General features: G+C 36.2%; 1 protein-coding gene across 3 annotated transcripts in view; it reads right to left on the reverse strand.

Moving 5' to 3' along the window:
• Positions 1-1,221: 1,221 nt before the first annotated feature.
• LOC113231572 (polypeptide N-acetylgalactosaminyltransferase 5) overlaps positions 1,222-27,564 on the reverse strand; it is a 71,211-nt gene continuing 44,868 nt past the window's right edge. For 2 of the 3 annotated variants that reach the window (XM_026465913.1, XM_026465912.1), the window contains 6 exons: positions 25,043-25,223; positions 11,626-11,765; positions 10,127-10,225; positions 5,359-5,493; positions 3,310-3,496; positions 1,222-2,551 (listed from right to left, as the gene is read on the reverse strand). In XM_026465913.1, the coding sequence (XP_026321698.1) occupies positions 3,326-3,496; positions 5,359-5,493; positions 10,127-10,225; positions 11,626-11,765; positions 25,043-25,223 (726 nt within the window). In that variant the 3' untranslated portion in view covers positions 1,222-2,551; positions 3,310-3,325. Of the gene's footprint in view, positions 2,552-3,309; positions 3,497-5,358; positions 5,494-10,126; positions 10,226-11,625; positions 11,766-13,420; positions 13,602-25,042; positions 25,224-27,564 lie in introns of all 3 variants that reach the window. The other variant, XM_026465914.1, reaches the window with a different exon arrangement.

Below are 27,564 nucleotides of genomic sequence, written 5' to 3' on the forward strand. Positions count from 1 at the left end.
ATAACTTAACTAGGAGATATCTATGAGAGAAAATTATAATAAAGGCAATTCCATGTAGCCCTTTCACACTACAGACGATATGCACTAAAATATTTAACTCGTAGTTTTATCATAACTCGAATTGATTTGAGACTTCATAAAATTAATTAAGGCAACAATAATATAATAATAGGGGTGGTATTTCTCGACATAAATTTCAATTATTCTAAAGCATTTTTGGTCATACAATATTACTATTGTAAAGCTTTTTTTTTTATAGAAAAATAGAGGTTATTCACAGTGAGTGTTTTTATTGAACAAACAGAAAAAAAGCCAGAAGAAGACCAAGAAGTCGTAACAAGTAACCAGGAACGATCGATTCGGACAATAGAAATTTATATAAAGAAATAGAACCATAATAAATATTGTTACCCCTACAAATCGTCGAAATGTGTTGTGGGAGTAGTTCATAAAACTCTATCAATTGCAGCTAAATAATATTTTCCTATCTTTGCAGATTTAACAATAACAAATACTCGCGTGTAATGTACGAAGTTACCTTATCTATAATAATCTCACACTTAAAACTGCGCATACGAGATAAAAATTCATTCAATCACAACGCATTTGAAACTAAATGAAAATATTATTTAAGAATATTTTTTTTATTAACGTTTTAATTGGAAGTGTCAATGCATTCATAAACCAAATATTACTAGACGCATGTAACACGTGTAGATAACTACACACATGATTGTGAATTTTCATATCGTAATAGCGCAAAGCACTCAGTGCAAAGTGAAATTTCAACAAACACGAGTGACAGTACAAAATAACCACAAGTCATCAACACAGACCAATGTCTATCACATAAGTATATATGAAAATAAATTCCTCTTTGGGAGATTTAGACTCCCATCATTCTAATGGCAGTAGATAAGAGTATAGCAAAATAAATCTCGGAAGAAAACGTAAACGGAATTACACCTACCTAAGGGCCTTTTCACACAAGTCAATTTGAGCGTTGAGCGACACTCATTTTTGCTGTAACGTCAATTGATAACAATTTATTATGTGATAGAAATTGCTTTTAAAAATTGAAGCCATAGTTAATCATCTTAGTTAAAAGACCAACATCTTATTGCAGATTTTACACTGCTAACAGTTTACTGCATGTTTACAGTTAATGCGTGATGTCGTAATCAACCACGCATTAACTGCATGCAGTCGATGTTGGCTGCATGCAGTCGTTATCAACTTCACGCAGTTGAGGTCTCGGCTTCGATCTGTTAGCAGCCTTACGAAATCGTCACACTTATCGACAAGAAAACGCATTAAACCGGATAGATTATTTTCTAACCGGTTCAAGGCGAATTATAAAACACATAGCTTATATACGTTATAACGTAGACGCTGTCAGCTTATTTTAATTTTACAACGCATTTAATGTAGGATTGTCCTTTCGGATATTATTGTCACCAACGGCCAGATATAACTTGTAAGACAGGGCCCTAATGTCTACAGATAATGTTACAATAAATTGGCAAAAACAAAGTCTGGCTAGCAATGGATATGGCACTGAGCGTGCCTCTAGCCGCACTAATATGAGTAGGATAGGGAGTTAAATTCTAGTGGCGAAGAATAGCACCGCGAATGTTCACTTAAAATATGGGTACGTACATATTTATTTCCCTTACGCACTACCCGCAACATTATGTAGTTAACATCAAAATAGATCTTTCAAAAGCCACTAATTATTTAGTTGCAAATTATTACGTAAAGCCTATTAGGTAGGTCCATTGTTCAACAGAAATCAAATTTCATTCACTAAATAAATTTCATTCGCTGAAATTACTACGTAAGATGTATTAACAAAGCTTTGAATTTAAAATTTTAATAAAATCTCTTCTTAATAAAATACACCTAGACATTTTTTAGTAGGTCGCAGACGTCTGACTTAGTTGGTTCGACAATCGTTTTAACAAATCGTCTAGTGTATATTTCCCTTTAAGAACAAGTCATGTGATATTTATTTGCGTAAATTATTGCCGGACTTTTTGTTGTTTGTAGGTTAGAAATGTATTGGGAAAAACGCACCTATATTAGGTTTTATGATAGTTTACAAAATTACATGCTACCAATTGATTGGCCAGTTTTGTGATAAAAATTTTTTTCGTTGATTGACGAAAATTTTATTACCAACGCGACAAATCTGAAATACGTTTCGTCAGGTATGACGCTTCAATATATGTCCAATGTGCACAGATCATAAACGATTTTTCTACACAATTAACCCGATGTGTCACAGTTGTATGTTTAATTATTGCCGACAAAAGATCGGTCATAGATTGTCGGACGTCTACGGCTTACCATAAAAAAAATTCACTACGCGTTAGACAATACTAGAGTTGAGCAACGTTACGGGGATACAACAAATTTAATGTATTGTCAACGATTCACAAATCCTCACGTCGATACACCTAATAGATATAAAACTTTAGATATAGGAATAAGGAATAAATCTGATATCTAACGAGAGGGGGAAGACTGTTATGGTCTATCGTTGTCACTCCTGAAAATAAGAAAACGATTGCATTAGTAAATCATAACACCAATACACACACGCTCAACGCATCCGCCTTTCGCTTGACACCAAAACAAAATATTTTTAAATGAAAAAAAAACTGTGCTGTTTGAACTCAATTTTATTTATGAAAAAATACACTCAACATCCTATGTAACTTATTTTAAACATTACTGGACATTGTTTTGGCTGGTGTTTTGTTTTATATTGTGTTACAAATGAAATGTATTACATGATGCGGCAAAAAAATACAAAAAAAAAAAAAAAAAAAATGCTGCCCGCAACAGATCTGTGTAATTTTTTTCTTAATCATTCTAATTCATTTCCTTCACTCTCGTCATTCACTCTATTTGAACGTATTTTTAATTAGTTTCTAATGGCCGCGTTCAATTTGAAATGTTGTATTTTTTTATTTATTTTAAGTTTTAAAAATAACACGCTCTAGGTTTTTTTTTATAATGCACCTGATGGTAAGCTACACGCCTGTCCATAACAGTTGCAGTGTCACTCAGAACTTTGAATGAAGGGCACTGTCACTGCGCCCGTCACCCTGAGACATAAGTTGACAAGTCCCGTGTGCCTGTAATTTCACCCATACCCTTTAAAACCGGAACGCAGTAATGCTAACATTACTGTTTGGCGGCAGAAATAGATAAAGTGGCAGTACTTCCCTGGACGAACTCTTTCACATGGAGCTCTGCTGCTACTAAAGGTAGCGATAAAGTACGGTTCTGATATTCGATTACCTTGTATCGGCTAGGACTAGCTGCCATCGACTTGGCGGTCCTTGCGCGCCTGCCATTTGAAGTCGGCCTGCATGAGCCATTGCTGCCCGCGACTGTGGTCGCAAGCGCGCAGCACCGGCTTCCACACGTCCGCCGCCTCAGGCTTCGACAAACACATATTCGTGTTCGTGTGCTTTATCGTGCGCGTCTGAAATACGTCAAACGTGTACCGGTTACTAATGTACACGACAACACTAATAATAATAATAAACAACTTATTTCAGGCCATAGCCCATAAGATAATGGTGTTAGTTACAAAAGAAAACCTTAAAACTATGTTAGTATGATTGGGTAACCTATCACAAAGTCGAAATTTTGTTTTGTCCGAAATAACGTTTGTTCGAATGTTCATTACACCGAAAACCGAATTATAACGAAACAGTTGTTCTTTCAGGATATGTTGAATGTTTATCGCAAAGACACGATTAGGCCCGGTTAGGTTAGGTTTAAAAGAAAAAACATTTTCCTCTCAAAATTACTTTCGAGGTTATGAAATTTCGACCAAACGTTATTTCTGGAAAATGTCATTTCGGACTACTGATAGATGTGATAGAAAATTAAAATATTGAACTACAAAAATTTTAATTTTAATATTCGGAAAATGCACAAATCATTACTTAATTTGGCCTGTAGTGGTCTTTAGGCAAAACTGTAAAATTGTACAGTCAAAACGACGGGCAAACATCTTCAGGATGCCATTGCCACTGTCACGCAATCGCTTTAGCAGAGACGACACCTTTTTTCGCGTGATGGCATAAAAATCGTCTGTTCGCGTTTCGGTAAACTACGCATTACAGTACGGTGGCAGTTCCAATAGCACCCTGAAGATGTAATTGTACTGAACTCTTATTGAGCTTTAAAAAGCGTAACTTACACCTCTTTTGTACAACGAGTGAATCTACGGGCCAGCATGTTAATACGTGGCTTTAAACCAGGAAAGTCCCTATGGTATGTTTACCGGAGGAACGAATCTGTCTCCAGAATCAATTTAGAAAAGTACACTTCCCAAAAGTCTCGGTTGAACTCAGGTCGTCAATTAGAGATAGAGTGGGCCGTTTAGCACTTGCTGAGATGCATAAGAGCTTATCCTATATATCTTTAAAATGTTAGTACAAGTGTGGACCAATAATTCAAGACGACTGCTCATCGCGATACAAAACAGCGTTGTCGAGTTTTTAGTACCTATTAGTATACACCAGATGTCGCGACGAGTAAAGCTACTCGGATTTCTGGTGATAACAAAAAAAAACAACTAGATGGCGCTATTGCAAATATTTTTATGGATAGTCCCAGTTATTTTTTTTGTTTAGGATTAGCGCCATCTATCCTTATTAGGAAGCATTAATTTATAAATTAGTTTGTAACACACAATGCCATCTATTAATACGCATAGTTGTCAAAGTTCGAAAAATAATTTTAGCTCATGATTAATACAAGGAAGCAAAACTGACTTCTTATATTTCATACAAGAAGATTTAACTGATACAGCCATTTAGTTAATGTAAACTACTTCCAGGTTATTGATCAGCGCCATCTAGGAACATAAGACGGAATTTTGAGCTTTTTTGGAGTTACGATCTATATATAGTATGGAGATTAGCAGTCTTACTCTTATTATTGCTCTATGGTACAAGGAAGAAAAGGCTTCTTGTCGGCCAATCAGGGGAACTCCTGTCATGTGTTGTCGCGAGTCGTCGAGAGTCGCTTGTTAAAAATGAAGCTTGATACTTGACATTGTCCTTTAATTTTGTCGAGTATTATTTATTTGACAGTAATTGTTTTGGACGGGTGTCGGGCTGAGAACGAGAGTACGATGCTTGGATCAGAACTTTTCTTTCCTCTACAAAGTTGATTCAAAATATCCGGCTCGAAGGACCATAAGTGTGAGTTATCAAAGACATTTTCTGCAACATTTTATTCACAGCGAGAAAGCAACGGTCAATTTGTCGAGTAAACTTTAACCCTTTGCAACCAATTCTACAGATTAAAGTGTATTCAAGGTAGCCTTACCTTGGCGTCGTAAGTCCACTCCTGATTGCCTCGCATGCCATGGCAGCGAATCAACTTGACGGGCCCGCGCGGGTTAGCCGCGTCCAAGCAGTTGTCGTCAGACATAATCTGTTTCCGCTTCGTGTACGCGAACACCTGAACAACAATCAACGCTGTACTAATGACTTATTTTTAATAAGATCTTTTACCAATTGTATTTTTTCGTTTGTAATGTTTTCTCGAAACCAATATTTCCAGTATTCGCTATTTACAATTAGGTATATTTTTCTGTTACGTGGATTTAGCAACATGCGTTCGTACCCCAGTAAAACTTTTATTTACACTTATATGCAAAGTGAAGTACCTGAATACGGGATGCAATCGACAGCACGAAGTATTATTAACTGCAGTATATCTAAGAAATGTATTTCGTATGTACCCTGGTAGGGGTTGCAATCTATAAGTATACATCTTATACTAGTCCAATGTCAAAAAGTAAAAAAAAATATTATTTAATTTTTAAATAAATAAGTCGTGCAATTTAATGTGGGGCCAGACGAGCGCAATTTTGTGAGTTGCGCAGTTTGCGCTGCATTCGGTTTCATATAAAAGTACGATTTATTTCACACGACGACGCAAAATGAGTTATCTGCCATTCACGGGCGTAATGACGACCGACTTTCGGTCGCATCGTAGGTCGGGCTGGCGCGGGTGGAGGTAGGAGTGAAGGAAGAGGTCACTTTGGTATAGGATGCGCGTGAATATCTATATATGTAATATATGTTCGATACGGAAAACTTTATCGCCGAGGTTGAACATAATTCTTAAAAAAAACATTTATTGGCATGTGGTAGTACTTAACAAATTGATCTGGATATTCACATAAACTTGTATATAATATATGAAACTGCCCATACTTTAATCGTATTATATTGCGTGGATATACCTAGCTTCTTTTTCTTTTTCGAACACCATCTTCTAATGCTTCATAAATGCATACTATTTTTAATAGATCCATTACACTATTACGACACAAACACCTCGTATAAACGCTTAAAAGCAGCTGAATCAAAAAAACGTTCGTCTGGCGCTCCAACCCAAATTCGGTCGAGCGCAAAAAAAACGCAACTCACAAGTCACAAAATTACGCTCGTCTGGCCTCACACTTAACTTCACAAACCTCATTTAAATATACAAGTGTCATGGCTTGTATATTTAAATTGAGTTGTTCACATCTATAGTATAACACGATTAACTGTCGTTCACGACTTTTTAACAATAAAATATTCCATATCTAAGGGTGGCAAACCTTTTGAGGTCGGTTTTTTTAGTACTCTGTACTGAGAAGTCGGTTTTTATTGTACTCTGTATTTGACGTTACCGCAACAAACTGTCAAGACAATGGGAAGAGCTAGAACGACAGTCGTCCGACGATAAATAAAAGTCACGTTTTTATCGTGACGTTTTATTGACGTGACGACAGATAATCGCAGCTACCATTATCGTCATTTTTTATTTATCGTTGTCTGTACATGTCATGCTCCTTACTCTCACCTCTTGTCCCCCGCGCCCTCGGCTGTGCATCAAACAATTCTGTCGTGCAAAGGACAAGGCGGCTGCCATGAACCAGTGGGATTAGTTAGACACGACAGTCGTTCCACGATAAAAAAAGGTCCATCACACAGTCACGATAGACAGTCGATAGACAGTCGTGATATGAGAACGGAGTAAAAGCGGCAGTCGTCCACCGATAAATAAAACGTTACGAAATAATGGGAACGCGTCCTTAATTCTTCTTGACCGCTAGAGGTGCTTTGCAATTTGACATACAAAATTGACAAATATTTTACACAGTAAACAAACTGTATATAAACTAAATAGAAACGCATGCGTAACCAAATCAACATAACATTTGAATAAATCCGTATAATGTAATAATGTGCCCAGAATACCCAGACCAGAACCAATTTAGACAAGTTTCCCAAATTGGTCTAACCAGGGCCTCATTATCCACCGCCCAAATTACAAACCGTTGGGCCACCAAAGTCATAATACACGATATATATAAATAGTTTATTTTGTACAGAAACGCCACTATTGCCAGTGGCACTGTATTGAAATGTATTAATAAGCTAGCACGCCCCGTGAACAGAGGAAAAGCTGTGCAGTTATCGTGCAGGTTTTCTTTTACCGGTAAGGACGGAGATGAGTGACAGATCAAAAAAGTCAAATGAGCATATTATTTTATGTAATAAAAATATGTTCCTGACTGTCTAGCATATACACCGAAGAAGGAAAGGATGTTGACACTAAATCAGTGCATGATATAAAACTTTCTTTTGTGATACCAATGACGGGACGAACAAGTGCGCCTGGTGGTAAGCGACATTGCCTGTCCATAAGAGTTGCAGTGTCACTCGGAGCTTTAAATCGCAAAGATCTGAGAGTCACTGCTACCGCGCCCGTCACCCTAAGACATTAGTTGACAAGCCGTGTGCTTGTAATTTCACCAGCACCCTTAAAAACCGGTTGGCAGCAAAAAAAGGTAACTAAATAAAGTAAAAACAAGAATTAGTTTTGTCACGTCACTCCCTTATTTTGTGCAATCCATTTCACACGAAAGTAAATATCACATATCCCAGCTTCCTAACAGTGCATAAAGCGTGACAGAGGATACCAGGTTCACAGAAAGAAACAGGTTCTGTGAAGTAAAACAGTGAGACTGGTGTGTCAACGACCCGATACTTACTTGGTGTCGTATATTAAGTTTCTTTTTCGATTTTTTATTTCGCTTTCTTTTTTTCAACTGTAAACATTATCTCAATGAACCATTTAAACTTTTGAAACTTTATTTAATACTTACCTGGTTGCTTAAGTGTGTTGTTTAATAAAATTACAGGCTACAAATCACAAATAATTATAGAACAACTATTTTCTAAATATCTCCTGGCAACCTTCGGATTTACGAATAAATTCAAATACAAATTTTCATAGTAATTATTAGACTTATCGTCATAACATTTTAAATTCAGAACTACGTAATTCATTGTTACTTTGTTTTGATTTCTATGTATAAAAAATGTATCAACCAAATTAACAAAAAATTTACTAAATTAGTTGTTTTTTTACATGAAAATTATATCTTTTTCCGGTTATTAAAGTAAATTTTTAATATGCAGGGTAATTTGTAAAATACTAACACACCAAGCATGGCTATATTACTAAAATCATAAACACTAACTTTTTCCCATGACTTTTAATAATTCATGAATTTTTACTATCATACAAAAATAAATATATGCAGGTTTTGAACTTATTTTTTTTTACATAATACCAAGTGACGGGCGAACAAGTCGTTCGCCTGCTGGTAAGCTACACGCCTGTCCGTAACACTTGTAGTGCCACTTTAAATCGCAAAGATCCGAGGAGCACTGCCACTGTTTCCGTCACCCTGGGACATAAGTTCACAAGTCCCAGTCCCTTACGCCACAAAACCGGAACACAGTAATGGTGACATTACTGCTTGGCGGCAGAAATAGGTAAGGCAGTACCTCCCTGAATAAACTCTTTCACAAGGAGCTCTTCTGCTACTAAAAACTTACTACCAAATATGGATCTAAAAAATGTCAGATAGTACAGGGTCAAGAGCATGTCAAGCTTGACACTAAAGGTTTAAATTTAACTCTATGCCGCTTGCAATAAAAACGGTCGAATGTCCAAAGCGTCAACCTTGATGTGCTCTTGACTGTACAACAAAAACTGAAAAGTTTATTTTTGGTAAATTTGTTTTGTAAAACGTCTTGGAAGTAAAGTTATTATTTACGATTAATATACATAGTTCTGCGAGGTTGTTAGTATTTTACAGTTACCCTGTATATCGTCAGTATTTTGAAGAAAGGGCGAAAGCGACATTTGGATTTTTTTCTGGTAGCATGTTCTAGGTTCCAACGACTGTTTTCAAATACTTACGTTCTGTTCTTAAATTCTATTTTCGTTAAAAAAATTAAGTTGTTAATTTTAAATTATGAAAAAATTTCCTTAGAAAAAAAAATCAAAATGGCGCTTTTGCTCTTGCAACGAAACACCGACTGAAAAAACTTAACCACAATAATGATAATTAAAATACATATTTTCAAGTCGAATGAGTGCGTCCGCGGTCTCCAAGTGCAAAGGACAACTATTAGAAATCCGACGACACTCGAAACACGAAGATTGTCGAAAGATTTTAAGAAAATAATTGTACTGTACTTGGTCTCAAACTAGGGAATTATTTGTACTAGAGTAACGAAATAACCAATGTAGAAAAGTTCGTTTTCAAAATTGTTTCTACCGGGAATTGAACCCAGGAACTCCGAAGGGCAACCACTAGGCCATCGAGATCGTAGTTAGTATATCTGAGACGGTAGTCATGTCGTATATAGACATTTCCGAATTTTACCTTAATCACGCTTGGAATGAGACTTGGTGATTGTAACAAAGCAGCAATCTAATACAGACTATTGGTCCTGGATTTATCCCCTGCTTTATTATTATTATTAGTCACTTTAACACCAACGGTAACATATGGGGTCCTGAACCTCATACACTTTACGTAGTACCTCTTTGAGACGCATCATGGTAATGTTACTTTTAAATTTGAAATTATGACTGCACACAATTGAAATTCAAGCTCAAAATTTGTACCTTAAAAGTCGGCATCATGGTAAGAGCAAAGAGGTCCATGAAAGGTAATAAGAGATTCAAGAAATTGAAAAAAAATATACCAGGTCTATAAGAACGTATGACGTACCTGATTACCCCCCATACCATGGCAGTAGCCCATGCCTAGCGGCTGGCCCGCTTTGCCGCCGAGAGTGTCCAAGCAATTCGACGTCTCGGCGTTGCGGATCTGAAATTGAAACCGATGATATTTTCATAACCGGAAAAGATTATTCAATGGTTTATTGTCAGAGTGCATGAGGTTAACGCACACACTAACGCACACACTCAACATGGCCCCGCACTAGGGAAACCCTGTGTCGCGGGTGCCATGGACACACACATAGACAACCACAAATTACACCCAAACTCACGAGAGAAATAAATGTAAGCCATACAAACATTTCTCCCGGCCCGGGAATCGAACCTGGGACCTCTGCGTGGCAGTCCGGCATGGTAACCGTTCGGCCACGGAGGCAGTTACTAGTCTTCCAACTCTCTATGTCCTTTCTTCGACGTCAATTAGTTTCAAGTTTGCTCAGAGCCCTTGTCCTAACCCAGAAAAGTAGCCTGCTTGTGGGTTTTCTATAGGGTACATTTCGGGGAGTGTGCCAAGGAACTTTTCAATTTAGTTCCACACTCACGATTAGAAGGTCCGAAACACTCCATCCTTACGTCGTTGATATACCACCCGATCGCACTAAGCGCTTTGCTTCATCCTTTCTGAATCGTACGGCAAAGGAATGGAATACTCTACTGGCATCTGTGTTTCCCGAAAAGTACAATTTGGGGTCGTTTAATATCAGATGAGAAACGTGTCTACAATGGAACGAGCTTGCCCACAAGATACCTATCCAATAACCACTTAAAGACATTCGAATTGTATGTGATCGAAAACAGACGCAGGGAAATTACATTTAATAAACCGGATAGGAATATTAAACAAGTCAGGACGATATCTTGTCTGGATGATGTGGATGCAACTCAGAGTTACTGTATAGCTGTCAAGTTCATAGTTTCTATTCCTATCATCATAGGTAATTCGTAAGATCTGATAACCCCGGTGCTTCCGTTAGCTCAAGTGGGAGAGCGGTAACAGGTATGGTCAGGTCCTGGTTCGCCAGTCAGATCGTAGGAAATTTCCTTTCTGTTCGATCTTTGTATTCATAATTATAACAAAGTAGTCAAGTTATATGACAATAATTTTTATTAAAAAAAAGCAACCGACTTCAAATTTTACTTATATGTACATACAAACTGAAACTAAAAAGCTAACAATCGGTTACCTCAAACTGTGCGAAACCGAATTCATCCCGAAGTTTGCTACCCTTAAAGAGATGTAATATCTTCTTCATATTTAAATGGGACTAATAACTGATGTACTCTCATTCCAAAAAAAAAAAAAAAAGAATCATCAAAATCGGTTCACAAAATGAGTAATCGCGAAACATACACACAAAAAATACAGTCGAATTGAGAATCTCCTCCTTTTTTGAAGTTGGTTAAAAGTAATTTAATATTATGATAGTAAAACATCGTGATATTCAAATAAACTTAATATTATAATGATTCAATTAAGAAAACGCTCACCTCTCCCAGGTAGTAATACTCGAGAGGCATCTGGCTCTCGGGGTAGATGTTCTCCAAGTACCATCGGAAAGACTTGCACTTCAGTCTCTCGCGTAATGCTTTCCGTTCAGTCACGTCGCCAAGCGGTACGTTTAGCGCTCCTATGTCGTAAGAAATAAAGCCTTTTTTTATATACACAAAGGAAACTCGTGAAATAATCAATTATATTTAACAATATCTTGGATGTATTTTGACTATAGTACCGGCACGCTATGATGGCCGTTTTGACAGATTACAATAGTGAGGTCAAATCTCAAGTCATTATGCGTAAAAATATAATCAAATGCTAGTCACATCTTAAGTAGTTTTTAGATTTATGACTAGTATTATTATTAGTATTTAATAAAACGAAAATAAAAATGTTTACTTAATATATCGTCAATTCTAAACTGCTTTGTTTTGCATTGCGCTTTGACGCGAGTTTGCCGGAGGTAGAAGATGTGTTGCCCAGCGATCCCATAAGTGACGATTGTATTAGATTTCATTTCTTAAAAAACGGCCATCATAGCGTGCCGGTACTGTACTTTATTCACTTATTCGTTATTTCAATTATAGATCGAATTTTGACTACTACAAACAATTTGAATTAAGTTAAAAGTACAACACAAGTGTTAATAATGTTTTATCAGATTAGACAAGTTAACAGAGAAGGTTATTTTTAGTAGTTTAGCAATTTGTAATTTTTTGTTATAAACCCAATTAGTGTTTACTGTTAAAACTGCGCAGTTAGAATATGAAGCATGATATGATACATGAAATACAAATGAATGACAATGAAGCAACACACGATTAAAATATAAATATTGTGATCAAAACATAGACCAACAACGTCATGCAATTTGCAAAAATAGGTATACTTACGTCTTCGCCTCATATTTCATTGTGGTATCTCACCTCCTCCAGCGTATTAGTAAAGTATTCTAAAACCATCAGGAATATATGACTTTGTCGTTTGTTTGATGGAATTGTCCGCACGCATTATGCATGGAAAGACGTTTGTCTCGAGTTATACAGGTGATACATTGGAATGAAAATATTATTTTTAATACCCGCCGGGGTTTTAAGTTTGAAGCTTTTCCGTGTACACTGGTGTCTGTCAGTGCCATCCCAAATGGATTTTTTTAAGATACCAAGTGGCGAGATGAACAAGTCGTGCGTCTGGTGGTAATAGACACACCTGTCCATAACAGTTGCGGTGCCGATCAGAGGTTTAAAGCACAAGATCGGGGCACTGCCCTCGTCAACCTGGGACACATGTGCCTGTAATTTCACCGCTAATTCCCAGTTGTCACCACTGGCTTTGTTCCCACTAGCGACAAATGGGAAAAAAATCCCATATAATAATAATAATACAGTCATAGAATGAATATTTATTGTATTTCCAACTGTCCGATGTACTTAAAATTTGGTATACTACAGAAATCTGATGATATTGCAATAATATGGTAACCTTGATCTGATGCCGCAACCAGGACAGTTCCTCAACTCCTTACAACAGAACTATCGTGTTCGAGCTCATTAAATAAGCCTCAACGAGTTGTTAGCTTACGGATGGTGGCTTGGTTAAACTTTTTAAGTACACTGTTTTGTATCGGGGATTTTTTTATATTTATGTGGTCATGCGTACGGACAGTGTGTGGCATAATTCCTGACGTAATAGAAGGAGTTTAATACGAACCGTTTAAACTGCAATTGGATTGGACAGCGTCGAATAATCACAGAGTTCAGAAAACGCCTGTAATATGCAGTATCAAACCTGGATTAATGTTGTAATAGAAGAGCTTCCACTCGTCGAGCCAGACTTCGGCGAGACGCGCGTTGTTGTGGTTCACTACTCGACCGGTTCCACCGGGGAAGGAGTAAGGCGTGGTCTTGCGGAAAACATGTCCCACGTGCGAGCATGGGGCGATTTCCAACGTGCCGCCGCACATCCACACCTAGCCCCGGGTTAGTTATGCTTAGTCACTACATAGATTTACACTGTGACGCATTTTTTTTTATAATATCAAGTGACGGGAAAAACAAGTCGTGCGCCTGATGGTAAGCTACACGCCTGTCTATAGAAGTTGCAGTGCCACTCAGAGCTTTAAATCGCAAAGACCTGAGGGGTACTGCCAATGCGCCCGTCACCCTGAGACATAAGTTGGCAAGTCCCGTGTGCCTGTAATTTCACCATGATTATATTACAGAATTTGTAGGCAAACGAAGATAGCTCTGTCTCTAAAATCGTTATAGTAAACCTGTTTTTTATGTAATCATAAAAAACAGGTACTAAACTAAAAATTACTGCTCGGGAGCAGAAATAGGTGAGGCAGTACTTGCCTACACAAGCTCCTTCTCAAAATATTTATATAAAAGGAACGTATCAGCTATCTACGTAGTAACCAGCTGTTAGCACATATTCACCAAATATTATAATATTACAAACAATGAACGATTAATCGATATTAATTACAAGATTTGACAAACAATCGAGTTAAGTAATAAATATGGCGATTCATTAGTAACGCAAATAATACCTTTGTTAAAAAAGCAAATAACCGCACCTGGGGGTCGATTCAGAAACTTACGATAACTCAGTTGTCGACTGATTCGATTTGATATCGTGCGATTTCTTTTCATTTTTATTCACAATAACCGAATTGAGCAAACAAAAAAAAATTGAGTCAAACTGTCGTATTCGAAACCGGACCGAAATGACGTCACACCCGTACGATTACTCGAACTTCTCGCCCGGCAAAGGCTACAATTATTCAACAGTTATCGAATAAAAATTATCGAACGTCCTAATGTTTATAAAACAAGAATATAATATGGATTTTTATTTAATATTGTTCAATTTTATTAATTTATTTTAATGCAGACTAACCGTATTTCTATATTTTAGGCCGATAAAGTCTTAAAAATGCATATATAAAAGGATTTTTCATTTTTCTTATAATCTATTTCACCGACTATTTCCGTAAATGCTGTTGGGTAACGATATCGTATCCGAATCAGGGGGGCTACTCTCGAACTCCGTCCGACATCCGTCCGAAAGAATTACTGTCAAATAAGTAACATTCGACAAAATTAAAAGACAGTATCAAGTATGAAGCTTCATTCGCATCACGCGTCTTTTCATTTGGTCAAGTATTGCTTATTTGGCAGTAATTGTTTCGGACGGATGTCGGACGGAGATCGAGAGTAGACCCCCAGAATCGAACGTTTAACTCGGAATGTAGGAAAGCGCCCTTCGATTCGAGAACGATATCCAATCGAACGATTCGGTTAAAATATTGAAGAGTTCTGAATCGGGGTCCTGCACCGATTGCGCACGTGTGTACAGTCGCGTGCAATGAATGTATACGTTCACTTATTTTCGAAATTATTTTACATATTTTACATTAGATATTTAAAAAATACGTAACCGTGTGCTGTTCAAAAATATGTAATCACGACATCGTTTTAAAAATTGTATACTTTTATTTCAAAGAAGAGTAAACAAACTACAACCTGTGGAATGCATACACTCCTGGTGTTAACTATACATATGTATCCATATCATTTTCATAAATATTTAATACTATGCATTTTCAATAAAATGTATACAAATACAAGATTATAGTAAATTAGTCAATTATCTTATATTTATAAAATAAATGTATTTGCCGTGTCTGTGCAGTCGTTGGGTATAATAATAATACAAGGCTTTGCAGAATCAAGTTGCGATTTTATTAATTGTAATCACTCTTTTGTCTTTAATTGTAAAGTTAAATCATTACATTTTATTGCAAAGTAAATATAAAAGGTATTTATTTAGTATATATTATTATAATAATGCACATAGACAACATTAACATTGTCAAAACAAAGAATTTCTTTAGATGTATACATAGCATTTAAAGAAACTCGTTGATATGACAAACAGATTGTATTAATAAGTGTGATAATAATAATATATATAATAATTAATAAGTGTGATAATTGCAAAATGTTATATCGCTCACTTGCGACAAAAACGTGGCATCTACGAAAAATGTAGTAAAACAAATAATGCAATAACATTCGCTATGACGCGCTCTTATTTCTACATAAACGTTAAATTTTTAACTTAAGAAACGTCAAAACCGTGAAGGAAAGAGATAGTTTGTAACATTATAGCTCTATCTCATATGAATTTTTTTTCAATAGCAATAGTAGCGGAGCAGTGGAACAAGATGTGTCAATAGTAAAGATATTTACCTAGAGTGCATGCCAATTAAACGTTTGAAATACTACATACTACGTACTACATCATTCGACCGGGTTAGGGTTGTCCAAACGGATAAAATCATGATTTTGATGACAATTTTCCGAGTGCTTTGATTTTACATTTATACTAAATAAAACGCGTGTATGTAAGGTTCTTAAAATAAGACTTTCGGCCGGGACCGTCGTTTTTTTCCACTCGGTATAACGAATAATAACATATCGTCAGATGCCGAAAAAACACACAAATAAGCATTTTTATGTTTATATTTATGGTATTTACACTCGCAGTTTTGTTTTTATTAAACGAAAATATGGAAATAAAAGTTACTTCTATTATATTTTTAATTTTATTTCAAGACGTAACTTAAAAATGCATAGTCAAGAGGTAGAACTTATGTTCCCTATGGTATTGATATAATACTCATATTATACTTACTGTTATGCCTGTTTCGTTGGCAATATCCGTAACTGAGCGCCCCTGCTCTTTCAAATTTATAATTTTACTCTTTTCATGTGAAGTTATACGATAAGGCACAATAGAATTATTACGAGTATTACTCATCGTGTCCGCGATTAATTTAATCCGATAACTCGGAAAATACTTATGTCACTTGCGCTGCACCACATAGACAAATGGATATAGTGTACCGTTAACTTATGATTGAGGGTAGTTTAACCGAATAACACTAACATTGTTGCCGCCCGAGCTAGCAAAATACGCACAAAACGTTTGCAACCTGTGCGCATGTATACATTATATTGCAACTACATTGTGTATACATATTTTTGAAGACGATGCAAACATTACTAAAATCTAACAAATTTCGTAGTTTTAAAAGTGGGTACATATTTATGATAAAATGACAATCCTAATTGTTTACATTTTAATGCAAATGCATTGTACAAATATTTATGAAAATTATATGGATATATATATTTAACACCAGGAGCGTATATTTTTCACAGGTTGTAGTTTGTTTACTTTTCTTTGAAATAAAAGTACAAAATTTTTAAAACGGTGTCGTGATTACATGTTTTTGAAAACAGCACAAGGTTACATATTTTTGAAATATGTAATGTTTACATATTTTCGAAAAAAGTGAACGTATACATTTCATTGCACGCGACTGTACACTAAATAGCGTCATAAGCATTAACAAAAGTACCAAAATGATACCGTGAAACGAGGTATAGTCTGATTGTTTAACACGGACAACAAACTCACAGCTGGCAATGCGACGGCTAAATTAGTAAACCTCGTACCTCCATTAACGTGAACTTTTGAGTCGACATACAAAAACAGAATTACTAGAAATCATTTAATATGACAACATATTATTTAACGGCCTACGCGGTCGAATGGCGTTGCATACCGGCACACCTCGGACACTTTATATAACGGTCGAAAGTTATTTACCTACTACTACTACATACAGCCAAGCGCTATCTGCACACACGCAAACGTGTGCGTGAAGTGGCAGGGTTACCCATCACATTCTCGTATCTATTACATGGTAAGAGCGGCGACTTAGCGAAATTTCTAATGCGAATCAGTTATCTAAAATTCTATTAATAGAATCCTAATAATTACACATGTTTATTAGGTATTTATATTGATATAATCTGTATTATATTAATGAAAAAACTCTGCACTATATTAATGAAAAAAACAATAACCGAATGAGTCTCAAACATAAGTTTTTTTTTACTTACCTACTTCGTTTCACCTTTCGGAAAAAGAAAGAAACTCGTCTCTTTATCCCATTTAGATGATCATAAACAGCCGTACAGAGAATAATTTACGTCCATTATAAATAGTAACGTACAATTATGTTATATAATTAACGTACAAGTTTCGTAACGAATAAATGAAAACTATATTCAAATATAACAGCCGTCTTAGCACGAAAAAGCTCGCCGACAGCCTTGCTGTCGTTCAGTCAATGTGCGGGACACGGTGCCGTATCTAAAGCTAGGGAAGGGCGGAGAGTGTTCGTTCTCGTTACTTTTTGTTCTCTGTTACCGGTTGTCAAAGTGTCGCCATCTGTGAGGTCCCGAATTCGATCCCCGGCCGAGTCAATGCAGAAAACTAACTTTTCTATATAGTGATGCCGTCGTTGTTTTCGATTTCCATAACACATGTGCTTTAGTACTCCCTTTGGGATCAGGGCCCTGATTTTAATTCAAATCGATCCGACCGGGTAAGCCCATCCGCAATATTATACGCCTCGACTGGGAAAAGACGCCGTTTCCGATCGGGAGAGGCAATCAAAATCAAGCTGCAGAGTAACGTATGCGATGTTGTCTAATCTGCCGTCCGCTGACTAAAACGGTTTATTGAATGTCACGAAATTTGACTAACATGATATTCAATTATTTTTCTGAAATTACTCCACTAGTTTGTTACAATTAGTAATAAAAAGATCGAACATTAAGAAAAATGTTCCTTCGATCCAGCTGAGTTCGGTCGGTAGTTGGTATAGACTCTGACACGGTTTGCTGGAAAACGTTGGTTCGTATCCAATCAGATCGAAGGATTTTTTTCTTAGTGTTCGATGTTTGTATTAATAATAATTATAACAAACCAATGGAGCAATTTCACAAAAATAATTCATTCAGTACTTTTTTAAACTTTCAAATCGTGTTTTCTCAGTTCTACAATTTTGAATAACGACAGTATTTGGACTTACGTCCGATATGTTACGATTATTATCCAACGGTAGTTCAAATGTTTTGAATTTTAGTATCGAGTCAGACAATTGATTCGTTTCACGTTATTTCCACGTTAAATCGCCGTGTACCGATTGTAATAAATAAAACATGTTTACAACACGATTGTAAACTATTGATCACAAATTTAACCTGAAAATATCAGTAAAAATTTAAAGTTATCACACCCTGAATATTACATTGACGAAACTGAAAAAGAAACATTTTTAACACAGGAAATAACAAAAGATACAATAAACGAAATTAAATACGTATTGTTTCTCAAATCAAATAGAATTTAGGCACATTCACGTACAGTCGATACCCGAAGATACCTGACCTTTTGGTTCTGAGAGCCTTCTCACGCATTCAACAGAAAAGTGTAAAGAAATTCGAGCTTTTTGGTTAAAATCTGTATTTAAGTAATGCAATTAAAGATCAAATTGACTTAAAAAATTTCTTAAAACGTCATTCACTAATGAGCAGTGATCGGAATTGAGGGAATTAAACAACCAAAAATTCGACTAATATAAAGAATAATGTGGACATCCCTTCTACAAATCTCGTAACTTCTCAGAACTAATTTATATTTTAATATGGGTATTATTTCCAATAAAGTATTTGCTACAAATTATTGTCCTAAAAAAATTATATTATGGTTGTGTTTCTATATTTATATTTCTATATCTATATTTATACTATATTTTTTAAGAGTGCTTTACACGCATATTTTGTTGTAGAAAGAAGTTACTGCTATCTCTTTTCCACAGTACGAAAATGAACCAGATCACTCGAACACCATGTATCTTATTTATTCCACCAATCTTAGACACATTTCTGCTTTTGAGAGAACAATAACTTTAGTAAGTCAGAATGAATAAACATTGTAATCATTATAATAAATATACTCCCAGGCACATAATTCGAGCCACCTCGCATTTTTGTCGTAAAGGGCTACAGAGAGAATACAAAAATAGTGTTATCATCGACGAAAGTTTTCTCCAATTTTGCAAATCTAAATTCCCAATAAGGACTTACGGAAAAGACGTCTAGTATACTAGTTTCAAAATTGCATACTAGTTTTTGATCAATCAAACATTGTTTAAGCTTAGGGCACTTAATACTGAAAATGCACGGTGGCTCGAATTATGTGTCCGGAAGTGTATATACATATAAATAAAACTGAATATGAAAACATCAATTTTATTTTATACGCATTGATATATAATTTTTTTGGTCATATCTTGAAATGGTTATGTCCACACAAAGGAAACGTTAAACTCCCTCAATTCCGATCCACTGCTAATGATGCAATAAGGACGTCATACTCAAATAAATTTTACTGGCACAGGTTAAAGGTTACATGTGTTTATCACCTTTTTTCACACTCAGAACGCAAACAGTCAGTTAGGGAGACCAGTATCTTAGGACATTGACTTATACATTATTTAAAAAAACTATTGTCAGTTTGGAAAAAAATACTTGTCGAATTTTGGAAATTTTATGCAGGTGCGACATTAAGTGGCCATAACCACAACACGCGTCAGAACAACAAAATTACCTATACTGCCTTAAACAACGTATCCAACATAAATAAAACACACAAAATACAAAACGATTAGGGTATAAAAACATTGTGTTACGTAATTTGATACAATTCCGTATGTTTGCCCACTTACGACGGCACATTACGAGTAAACAGAGCTTTAACGTATCGTCACTGTAGGGAACACACTGATTCTATTAAGCCATGATAAGTAGACCAAGAGCTGTTACAAATAATAACAGTGGGCTTTATAGGAAATCTTTTCAAATATTGTGCAAGATGATTTATTAGTTTGTTCGTACGTACGCAAAGTTGACAGAAAACAATTTTTAGTTCTACGTGTAATATTTTTTTTGCGATACTAACTAACGGGCCGAACAAGTCGTGCGTCTGGTGTTAAGCGACACGCCTGTCCATAGCAGCTGCAGTACTGTCCAGAGCTTTAGATCGTAAAGATAAAGTCGACAAGTCCCATGTGTCTGTAATTTCACCAGCACTCTTATTCTTTAAACGGCTTGGCGGTAGAAATAGGTAACGGGGCTTTCTTGGACGAACTTTTTCACAAAAGCTCTACTGCTTCTAATAAATACATTATTGGCCACCACTACCACAATTATCGACACGGAGTTGCATAAATCTGATCAGAAAATGCTTAATACCCAGTTATTAAGAGACGTAGATAATAAGACGTGAATTTCGCATCAGCTGTCCGTGCGGAAACGAAAAGCGTACGTCTTCGCTCTTATCGCATGGATATAAAGCTCTTTATGACCGGGTCAAGCTGATTATGCATTACTAAGCGTGGTGGCTCCATTTGACAGATCTAATTCTGATGTCCTTTACACTCTTTATAGATTAAACACTGTTAATCACCAGTTAAAAACAAGTATTTATTTACTGTGGTAACGCTGCTTTTATGTGAATATTGTACGCACCACAATATTGAGATTTATTATAATATGGCCATTAAAACGATGCTACAATCCTGGCATATTTTTTCCGAAACGGAATGACAGTTGCAAAATTGTATTTTGAACAAAGCATTAATTCTATAATTGACCCAAACTGATAGTAGGGCTAAAACAATTCCAAAGCAACTGTCGTTAAATGCGTGGTTATGTTTTACATTATTAGGTGGTAACTAATAGTGCTGTGTGCGCGCGAGCGCGCAATTTTAAAACTCACTAATATTGTACTCACACAATTTAAAGCTACCCAGTATTTTCAAACAACTTCGTTACGTTACGAAACTGTTTAAACGTATTTTTTTATTATGGTAACTCCCGTTCAACATAAGAATTGTAAGAGTACATAAGACGACTACATACAATGTAGGCCATACAGCATAAGAGTTGTATGGCCTACATTTATTTATCTCGTGAGTTTGGGTGTAATTTGTGGTTGTCTATGTGTGGTCCATGGAACCCGCAACACAGGGTTTCCCTAGTGCGGGGCTATGTTGAGTGTGTGCGTTATTATTATTATTATTATTATTTGTAACAACTCCGAGGCCAAAAGAGTTGCTGTGGTTAACAAATTTATAAAATTCACCATTTGAGATTTCATTGCTTCTGCATCGAGAAGCACAGTTTCATAGAGCAACGTATAGAAAGAACAGCAAAGGAACGACAAAGCTCATAACAGGATAAGTGATATCCTAAGGTTAGAAAAGGATAGCTATATGTGCGGGTACGAGAAAGAGAATACGATACGAACGAAAACAATGGCGATTACCATTAAGGTATTCTTTTCTAAAACGTTTATTACACTACCAGTTTTCAAGGGACTGTAATAAGAGTTAAAGAGCTAGAGTTCCTAATTTGGGCGACTTATATGGTGTTAATAGAAGCGGAGCCCTTACTTGGGGTCACGCCCACCTTTAATGCTGGGTCCTTGAAATCAGGTAATGCTACAAGCGTTTTAGTATAAGCCTCAAAGTTTACGAAGTGGTTTTCAACAGGAGTGACGTAAAGTCCACAGAAACAATGTCTTATTAAGACAGTGTCCTTACAGAAATGGAGTCGGTATGTAATTTTAAAGTAATATTTATTTTATTGAACATCATAATGTTTTTACTACCTTGATAATATTCATTTGTGTTTTTTTATAATACTAAATGACGGGACGAACAAGTCATACGCCTGTCCATAACAGTTGCAGTGCCACTCAGAGCTTTAAATCACAAAGATCTTATGGGCACTGCCACATCACTGTTTCATTAAATACAAAAATCTGACAACACAAAGACAAATTCTTTTGATCTGACTGGACTCGAACCAACGTCTGTTGCCACAGCGTATCCACTGATCGAGTCACCAGATCTTACGTTTGCACACAGAGAAGAAAAAACTTCTCTGTGTGCATTGAAATTAACCAGCTTTTTTGCCGTCGGAGCCACCTGCAAGAAACTGGTGAAAGTTTCTTCACTCAGCTAGAAGATGTCGCTGCATTAATTGCAATATTTATGTTATTGAAAATCAAGTGAATATACGGGGTTATTTGAAAAATACTAACAACTTTGCAGTACTATACTATTAATATCATAAACAACAACTTTGGTTCCATGACTTTTAACAATTCATCAGAGTTTCTTAACCTTTTCTAGTCATAGACCGCTGTCAAAATTTTAAAGAGCTCACGGACCCTTTCCGAAAGATGAAGAAGGGGAAAGGCTTGTGGGTTGCAGTAAACCGCGTCTCGCTCGCTCGTCTCTCGGGTGCGAAAATTCAAAAAGATCACGCGCTCAGTATATGTATTGTAACCACAACATATTGTATACCAATTTATATAATGCATCTGTTATGTTAGGTAGGTTGGCCATGGACCCCCAGCGTTCATTACACGGACCACTTAGGGGTCCAACAGGTTCAGAAATCCGGCTCTAAGCGGTGATAACTCTATGCAAAACGCGGGAGTCGTCGGAGAGGACGCTTGCACGTTTCAACTAACTATCTTACTAGCAAATACAGATATAAAAAGTGTAAGATAGTACAAAAACACTTTAAAGTTTATTCTTGCCACGTTTATCATGTTTTGTCAAAAATTACGGACCAAAAGTTGTTGTTTATGATCTTAGTAATCTAGTCCTACAAGATTGTTAGTGTTTTAAAAATAACTCTGTGTAGTAATTACTATTATATATAATTAAGACATTGTTGTCACGTCCTACTGGACTCATAAATGTATTAATAATTATAAGACAGCAATTCCTAAATTTCAAACGCCCTACAGGGTCCATAATGCGCTATTAACTTAGCTTTAAGTCATTCCCATCGTATGTAACATATTTTTTTATTATAGTAAACGCAATAAAGAATTGAATTGAACAACTCATAACTCGAACCAACGTCTGTTGCCACACCGAGGCCACTATTCTCACCAACTCACCAACAGAGTAAAAACACCATGATATTCATATATCATTTATATTATTTAAGGACCGTCTCTTCTAAATCTTGAGGTGGAAATACCTTTTTTTTTAAATATATAGCACACGCAAATGTGCCCGGTAACAGTGGGCGAGGTTGAAAAAATCCTATAAAGATTCTTGTTTTATTCTCGCACATAGTTCTACTCCTTTTCATTACCTCAAAGGACAGCAATACCCCGCTCAAGTAAATCACAATTAAATATAAAATAAGATATAATCACTAGAAATAGAAAAGATGAACAACAAGTGACAAAAAAAACACAAACATAAAAAAGACAAAAAGATTAAAAATAAATGAAATGAAGCTCAAAATGTGTATGAAATGACAAGCATGCAAGTGAGTGATTATGCAGGCGCAATGGCAGTTTTAATACTAAAGCTTCTCAATGTTAATTAGGAATCCCCACAAGTTAAATTCGTTAATTTATCTGCACGGATTACGTTGTTAGTGATTTAGTATCCAAGCCACAACAAAACTTTGTTACTTCACTTCGATTGCTGTTGGTTGTCTCAGTTATTATAATCTTACTTTCAACGGTAACTTTCGTTTCCTTGTAAAATTTACAAGTTTTGTAATAAACATTTAATTAGAGTAAAAATAAAAAAATAATTTTAATGATTTTTAATTCAATAAGAATTTGAACTACAGAATTTAAAATTCTGTAATTTATACAGACATATATTCATTTACATGTTTTTGGTAATAAGTAAAGAATGATACTATATTTTTGTATGTACCTTTAGATTGTACTATAAGTAGAGGTAGGAAATGGCAAAGTAAATTTACTTACCCCTCAAGGAAAGTAATACACATAAAGTGCATAGATCTAGACCCACTCTGAAATCTGGGACAAAGTGAAAGGGCGAACAAGTCGTGCGCCTGGTAGTAAGCAACACGCCTGTATAGCAGTCCCAGTGTCACTCAGAGCTTTAAATCGCAAACATCTTAGGGGCTCTATTACTACGCCCTTCACCTTAAGACATTGACACTTCGCATGTGCCTGTAATTTCACCAGCACCTACCCTTCAAAACCGGAAAGCAGTAACGCTCAGATTATTACTTGGCGGCAGAAACAGGTAAGGTGAGGCAGAGGTAGTACTTCCCTAGACAACTCTTTCACAAGAAGCTCTACTGCTAGTAAAATTATTTTGTTCTATATTTTTGAAGAGTTACTAGCAATAAGTACAAAAACTTTTTTCTTTTCATTTATATGCCTGTCATTTTTAATAATTCCGGGATTTTTTAAAGAAGTATGTATTCACTCTATGTGTATTACTTGTGGTTTAGGTAAATTTACTCTAATTATGTGTTGTTGTTTACCCGATTGTCAAGTCCGGGTTGTAAAGCGCGGAGCATTGTCAAGTTTATCGTGAGATTTGTTTTTGTTAGCACCTATACAACCTATGGACTTAGTTCTCTGAGCGAACCAAAAGCAACCACTAACTGCGTCCATTCGAACCTGGGTTCATGGCGTAATAGAACTCTCCCCACTCGTCCATCCAGACGTCGGCGACCCGCGCCGCGTTGTGCAGCACGATGTTCTGCACGCCGCCCGGGAACGAGTATGGCGACTTGTCCCGGAACACGTGACCCACGTGGGAACATGGGATGATCTCCAGGCGACCGCCGCACTGCCATACCTTTACCCCACATCATTGTTATTATAAGTCAGTTGTGTACTACCACGGAAGTTGACGCCTTACCAGTCTCAAAAAAAATTATTTGTTAGCGGAGATTGAAGCCCCTTATTTGGTTGGTGCTTTTTTTTTTATAAAACATTACATATTGGAAAAGAAATATTTCTTTTCGAATCTAAGTCGCGTATATTTTCTTTTTTTTACAAACAAACTGACGTTTCGAGCCCTTTAGAGGTCTTGTAGTTACATCTGACTGAGATAGTGGTAATCAGCTAGTTATGTCTAATATTAAGAGTGTATAGAACCTAAAATGGCTTTCGTTGATTTGGTTGAATGAGGTTGTTGAATTCGGAAAAATATATAGTAAAGTTGAGGATCTACACTTGTACACACACAACACAGTTGCTAAAAATTTTCACGATAGAAAAAAACACAAACTTACCTCGAATTTTTACAAGAACAATAGGTCCTACACCAAGGACATATACCAATGATTTGTTTAATATCAACTAAATAGAATACGTATGCGATATACATTTTTCACATGGCTTTAAAATCGTTTGTAAAAAAAATAATTCTGAAATAAAGCCCGTGTCTATGCCGCTCGACTCACGCAAAATGATTTGAATTCGGCAGAGGTAGTCTCTTAATACTAAAAATAGGGCAGTTTGCATTAATATTAGACATAACTGGTTCATCACTTTACCATCTCAATCAACCATGACCATGGGATGTGTAAAGAGCCTGAAACGTTGGTTTTGTTTGAAAAAAAAAAAAAAAAAATACTCACACGATTTAGATCCGATACATTATTTTCATTTCCGACATCACAATTTCAACATTATTTTATTTCTCTTGTTGAACTCTAGAAGTGACCCAGATCACGCTCGGAGACCACTGATAGCTGCCGAGTGTAAATGGAATACAAAATAGGCAGACGTCTATGTGCCTGTGCCTCATAATTTATCTTTTTTTTTTTAATTATCTAGATAGATAAATAAAATCAATAACGTCTAGTAAAGGCTACGGTACGTAGACCGTTGACAGAAGTCAATGTATGTACTGTGTCAGAGAATTTTACGTCATATTATCCAAACTAATATTATAAATGCAAAAGTAACTTTTTTTTTCATATTACCAAGTGACCGGATGAACAAGACGAGCGCCTGGTGGTAAGCGACACGCCTATCCATAACATTTGCAGTTTTCAACTGAATCCCTAGTAATTAAATTAAGATTTATCCCAAAATTTGCAAATTGTCTAACGGCTTAACGACACGCCGCGCCGCCCGTTAATCCGTCATTCGCTTGTCGAGTTTTTTTATAACATTAAGTGACGGGACGAACAAATCGTGTGCTTGGTGATAAGCGATACGTCTGTCTATTGCAGTGCCACTCAGAGCTTTAAATCGCAAAGATCTTAGAGGCACTGCCACTGCGCCCGTCACCCTGAGATATAAGTGGAGAAGTCCCATGTGTCCGTAATTTCACCAGCTGAGTAAAATTTGATGAATTTGGGTATAGAGATAGATGGTACCTAAGAGAAGTACATAGGGTACTTTTTGTCACAAAAATAAATCTTTAAAGGGGGTGAAATAGAGGATGAAAGTTTGTAAGTCGAATCAATCATTTCTCGATGTTCGAAGTACTTATTCTACGCAGACCATGTCGCGTGCATCAGGTAGTATACCATATACGTGTATTTATAGACGTCTAGGAGCGAAATCTATAACATTAACACGTTCACACCGGAATGAAAATGGCCATAAATTGGTGTCTGGTGGGAAAGATTTCACATGGTGGCCGGCCAATTTTCGTCAGATATATTTTACACGAGTTGCGTTTTAGGCGGCAAAAATTATAAGCCTTAATAGGATAATTAGAAAGACATAAAGCATATTAGCATCCAGGCATATCCGCCGGTGGCGCACCCCGTCTGATGGTCCAATCGTCCGTGCTCCACCGGTGGTGCTCCCCGAGGTGAACGTGTTAATGTCACACAAAAACCGTGGCGGTTTCACCACGTTTCATCTGCGACGGGTATAATGTTCTGTCATTAAGGTCACCTTTGTACTTTGTTTAACAATACTAAGTTCAAGAAGTAGTAAAGATTAACTAAACCACATTGTTCTTCAATTTACGTCTGGTTGTTTAACCGTACGATAGCGGATTAATCTGTTATGCAGTAACTGCAGTGTTTTATTGCCGTCGTAAAAAACGGTACGTTACGGGATTGAAAAATTTGAAACAAAATGTAATAATAAAAATTTGAGGTTAGTTACGGTACGTAATAGAATGTTGTAGGTAAAGTAATATAAGTGTGTTATTGGGTTGTTCTCCAGGC

The sequence above is a fragment of the Hyposmocoma kahamanoa genome, unplaced genomic scaffold (genome assembly GCF_003589595.1).
Source record: "Hyposmocoma kahamanoa isolate Upper Pololo Valley unplaced genomic scaffold, ASM358959v1 65, whole genome shotgun sequence".
NCBI lineage: Eukaryota > Metazoa > Arthropoda > Insecta > Lepidoptera > Cosmopterigidae > Hyposmocoma > Hyposmocoma kahamanoa.